The sequence below is a fragment of the Chelonoidis abingdonii genome, chromosome 14, assembly GCF_003597395.2.
Source record: "Chelonoidis abingdonii isolate Lonesome George chromosome 14, CheloAbing_2.0, whole genome shotgun sequence".
Lineage (NCBI taxonomy): Eukaryota > Metazoa > Chordata > Testudines > Testudinidae > Chelonoidis > Chelonoidis abingdonii.
In genome coordinates, this window is record NC_133782.1 from 34,278,034 (window position 1) to 34,283,568 (window position 5,535).

At 39.1% G+C, this 5,535-nt stretch overlaps 1 protein-coding gene across 1 annotated transcript; it reads left to right on the top strand.

Moving 5' to 3' along the window:
* Positions 1 to 692: 692 nt before the first annotated feature.
* Positions 693 to 1,647, top strand: LOC116821829 (olfactory receptor 6C74-like). Its single transcript, XM_032775272.2, is given in 2 exon segments — positions 693 to 1,295; positions 1,297 to 1,647. Coding segments are annotated over 2 exon segments (954 nt in total).
* The last annotated feature ends 3,888 nt before the right edge of the window (positions 1,648 to 5,535 follow it).

A 5,535-nucleotide genomic window follows, 5' to 3' on the forward strand; every position in this document is an offset into this window, starting at 1 on the left:
TAAGGCAGATTTTTCAAACCCATGATCATTCTCACAGCTCTTTTTTTAACACTTCGCAATTTTTCAAGATCCCTTTTGAAGTATGGACACCAGAACTGGAAACAGTATTGCAGTCATGAACACAGTAATGCTGTATATGTATGCAATACAACCTCTCTATTCCTACTTGATATTCCCTTTTGATACATCCAGAGATTGATTAACTCTTAGACACATCATCACACTGGGATCTCTTACCATAACACCCAAGCCCTTTTCAGAGTAACTGCTTTTGAAGGTACAGTCCTCAATTCTGTATATGCGACCTACTTTCTTCCAGATATATGATATTGTGCATTAATTAGAATGAATGAATGAATTAATTAATTAATCAGAATGCCATGCAGTACTAAGTCAAATACCTCACAGAACTTTATGATATCAACACAGTTATCTTTATCAATTGATCTTGTAAATTCACCAAAAAATAAAAAAAAGCATCAAGTTTGAAGTCTCCAAATCAAAATTTGAATCGCTCTCCAAGAGATGTGCTCTCATTCAACCATAAGATAAGAGTGTGATGCAAGAATCACTTGGGGAAATTCTCTAACCTGTGTTATGCAGGAGGTCAGACTAGATGATCACATTGGTCTCTTCTTGCCTTAAATTATATGAATTTTTATCAACCTTATTTATTTCCCTTTAGATAACCAATGGCTGGACTAGAGAAAGGAAACCATACACTCATTACAGAGTTCCTGCTTGTAGGATCTGAGACTCTTTCCGCGCTGCAGATAACCCTTTTTGTGGTGTTCTTCATCACCTACCTAGCAACCATTGCTGGGAACCTTCTCCTCATTCTGACCGTAAGGACTTATCACCATCTACACACCCCCATGTATTTCTTCCTCAGTAATTTATCCTTCCTGGAGACTGGCTATGTCTCCAATATCATCCCCAGGCTGCTGGTGAGTCTTGCAACAGGTGACAAGACCATTTCTTTCCTGGGCTGTTTCCTTCAGTTGTTTGTTTTCAGCTTTCTGGGAGCTACTGAGTGTTTCCTCCTGACTGGAATGTCCTATGACTGGTACTTGGCAATATGTGATCCACTGCATTATGCAAGCAATATGAGCCCTAGGTTTTCCTTTCTGCTGGCCTTTGCTTCTTGGGCATTAGGCTTTGTGGCTCCTTCCTTCACAGTAATTATGGCATCCATGTTGCCTTTCTGTGGCCCTCATGAGATCAACCACTTTTTCTGTGATTTAACAGCTGTGTTGAAGCTTCCATGTACCAGCACCAGCCTGATAAAGATAACAGCTCTTAATCTCTGCCTCTACTATATGAATGATCCCATTTGTCCTGACCATCATGTCCTACGTCTATATCATCCTGACCATCCTGAGAATCCCATCCACCACTTGGAGGAAAAAAGCCTTTTCCACCTGCTTCTCCCACCTCATTGTGGTTTCAACGTTCTACGGGGCTCTGATCATCATGTATGTGACACCATCAGGAAACCAGTCTCTGGATTTCAACAAAGTGTTCTCCCTGCTCTACATTGTGGTGACTCTCATGTTCAACCCCATTGTCTACAGCCTGAGGAACCAGGAGGTGAAAGATGCCTTGAGGAGAGCTGTCAGTAAAATGTGGCCTTCCATCAAAATGTAGCTGACACTAAGTTTCTCTTTTTCAATGAAGGGAGAAAAAGTTAGGAGTTAAATTTACATGTCAGACAGTCCAACAATGTCTTTCTTTCCCTCAAATTCTTTTTTCCTCTTCTTCCGTGGTTTCAGTTGCTGTCTTAAATGTGATCTGAACATGATCTAGAGAAGGGAGTTTTATTAATCATGCAGAACGGAAGACCTAAATCATTTTTGTAACTGTTCTTAGTTGAGATTTTAAAAGGGGCCTAGTGGAGTTAGGCACCCAACTCTTGTTGAAAGTCCACACAATCATCCTGTCTCCAACAACACCAGCTACTTCAGAGGAAAGAACCAATACCATGGTGATCATGGCTGGGATTCTTTTAAGATGTCACAAGTAATTAGGCACTCAAATTATTCTGACATTCAACAAGAATTTGGCACTTAGTCCTTTTAGCTTCCCTTGAAAATCCTAGGCCAAGTTTTCAATGCAGTGCACCATACTGAGTTGTGGTCGGGGTAATCTCCCTTGAGCACTTGTTTTTTAACACTTAGATCTCTTGAACATCAAGTGCTGACAAGATAATATGCATTTCTAAGAATCAGAGGCATACTTTCATGACAGGTCTCATGCCTGCTGCTGTTGATACATTAAAAGATCCTGGGAATGTGATCAACCCCATATATTTTAGATTCTTATGGAAACACTAGCCTCAATGGAAGTGGGCAAAGAAAGGTATTCCATTTCATGGAGGAGTTTTTGAGCTTCATTTCGACTAAGAGCAAAAACGACAATATTAAAACTTCTCCATGAAGGGGGATGGAGATGTAACTCCAGGGCAGTCTAACCAGCTCTCAGCATGAGCTGCTGGTATTTCAAACAAAAGTGAAATAATAATCAGTAATGCATGTGAAAAATAAAATGAGTTGTTCAAACCCTTTTCAGGGTTGTTGGAAATCATGACACGTTCACGCAACAGGGGGATGTCAGACAATAGTTGTTTAATGGCAGTAAATGCTGAGATTCAAAGAGTTAATGTTTTATAATCATTAAAACAAATTGTCAACATAATGTCAAAATATATAAAGTCAGTATCCTTAAATCAAAAACTATTAAGTTCTCAAGCAGCATTTTTCTTACTTTGCCTAGCTGTAACTTTTCATAGAATTTCATAGAAATAACTTTTGGTTATTATTGATAGAAATATTTTTCATTGCTTTGTGTGTGCACATTGAAATCAATATTTGCCAACATTTACCAATAAAAATCTAATCCTTCCAAGGCCAATTATAATTAGAGCTGGTCAGGGGAAAAAATCCCTGTGGGGAAAAATATTTTCTTTGAAATAATTCAAATTTTAATAGAAATACCAAAATCTGCCAAACAGATTTTGGTTTCCATTTTGGTTTTGTTTTATTTTTTTCCATAAACCCCCCAAATAATTTGATGCAAATGGATTTTCTTCCCCAAGAAAATTTCTGCTTTCTTGAAAACTTCTTTCATTCCAGGAAAGATTTCGACAGAAAGTTTTCAATGCACAGCAAGATTTTCAAAAGATCTAACTAGGGAGATAGGCACTTAGGAAGATATCCAAAACTGCCAAAGTGAGTTAGTCACCTCACTGTTTACAACGGGAGATAGCTGCATAGTTTAGGTGCTTTTAAAACTCCCACCTTTGTAATTCTGACCTCAGGTCTAGTCATGATGAACTCTGGTAAAACATAGATTCTAAGAGGCTCATTTCAGCATTCTGGTTAGTTGAAATACTCACTTCTGTAGCAAAACTACCACTATTGCGGTCAACACATTTTCTTGCCCAGTGTTTTCCTCAGGGGGCCTTCACCTTGTTCTTCTTCAGGCTGTAGATCATGTGGTTTAGCACGGGCATGAGGATGGTGTAGGTGAAAGATAGTAGCTTTTTGGTATCTGGGGAGTAGCTGGACTTAGGTCATAAGTAGGTCAAGCTGTCCTTACTATAGAAGAAAGTCACTACAATGAAGTGTGGAAAGCATGTAGGGAAGACTTTTTGCCTGCTGCCTCCTGACGATTAGGCTAAGGGCCTATTTCTCAGTGAAGGCCTATTATCAGGTGATTCAAATGCCCAGCAACATTTAAGAATAATTTGTAGTAATAATGCTAAATTGTATGACATTTATTCAGAGCAGAAAAATTGAATTTAGTGAGAATGAGAAGTTTAGTCATTTAATGTTTAGTGCAATATTCTTTTTAACAGAAAAAGTGTTCTGAATGCAAGACGGACTAGTCGTGTTACTATGGGAAGTTTGGCTATTGCAATATCTGTATCAGAGAAAGCAGATTATAAGTAATTATTCTGAGAGTAAAAAGGAAATTTATAGACTGTCAACACATCTAACTATAAAAGAGTGTATGTTTGGGTTATTAACTGGATTGGACAGAATTGAGATTAGATTGCCTTGGGCTGCAGCCTTTGGTTCCATAAGGATTAGGTATTACAGGTGTCACGGTATAAACCCCCACTCTGAAACTTAGCGTCCAAAAGATGGGGTACCAGCATGAATTCCTCTAAGCTCAATTACCAGCTTAGTACTTGTAGCGCTGCCACCAACCAGGAATTCCAGTGCCTGGTACACTCTGGTCCCCCAAAAACCTTGCCCGAACCCCCAAAGACCCAGTACCCTCTGATCTTAACACAAGGAAAGTAAATCCCTTTCCCTCATTCTTGCCGTCTCCCAGGCTCCTCCCTGGGTACCCGTGGAAGAATTACTGTGATTCCAAAACTCCTTGAATCTTAAACAAAAGAAAATGCACCTTCCCGCCTTCTTCTCTTCCCCTCCCAGAAGTCTCTCCCTGAGAGAGAAACTAATCCTAACACAGAAAGAAATAGCCTTTCTCTCCCCTCTTCCCTCCTTTCTCCCCACCAATTCCCTGGTGAATCCAGACCCCGTCCCTGAGGTCTCACACCGCCAATTAAAAAAAAAAACAAGTCTTAAAATTAGGAAAAAAGCCTATTTATTAAAGAAGGGAAAAAAAAACAGTACAAAAAATATCTTCTGTAAATTTAGATGAATATTTACAGGTCTTTCAGAATTAGACACTTGGGAATACCCTCCCAGCGCCTAGAGTGATACAAGTACAGATTAAAATCCTATTTCAGAAAATTTACAAATTTCTGGTAACGTCTCCTAGCCAGGCCATTAATGCACATTTGCAAATAAGAAAATGACTAACATAGGCTAACTCGCCTATCTGCACCTAGTACTCATATTTGGAACTTATAAGACCTGTCATCAGAGAGATTGGATGAGAAACCTGGTATGCACGTCTGAGTCACTACTCAAGAAACAACCCGAGAGACAACCACCAAAAGAACTAACAGCACACACAGAAACTTCCCTCCCTCAAGATTTGAAAGTATCCTGTCCCCTGATTGGTCCTCTGGTCAGGTGACAGCCAGGCTCACTGATCTTGTTAACCCTTTACAGTCAAAAGAGATATAAAGTACTTCTGTTCTATTAACTCCTACTATCTGTTTATGACAACAGGTCTCTCCTTTTTATGCAATATTCTTAAATAATAAAGATAACCAAGCTTGACTACTATTTTATTGTTACCTTCTAAGACTGGACCATTAATCAATTTTCTATATAAAGGTAAGAGCTAGGATGGTGTAGATGATATGAATGTAAGAGACAAAGATCAGCATAAAGTGTACAATAATAATAGAGCCCATCAGGGCGTACATCTGAGAAAAGCTTTAGCACGAGGGGGATGGAGGCTGTTGCTGAAATAATAGTGTTGATGTACTGTACTTAATAGTCTGTAAGGCATTTGACTTAATATCACACAACATTTTGTGGGTCTTGTAGTTCAGGTGCCTCACATTCTCATTTGACCAGAATTCCTGATCAGGACTACAACTCCCTTATTACC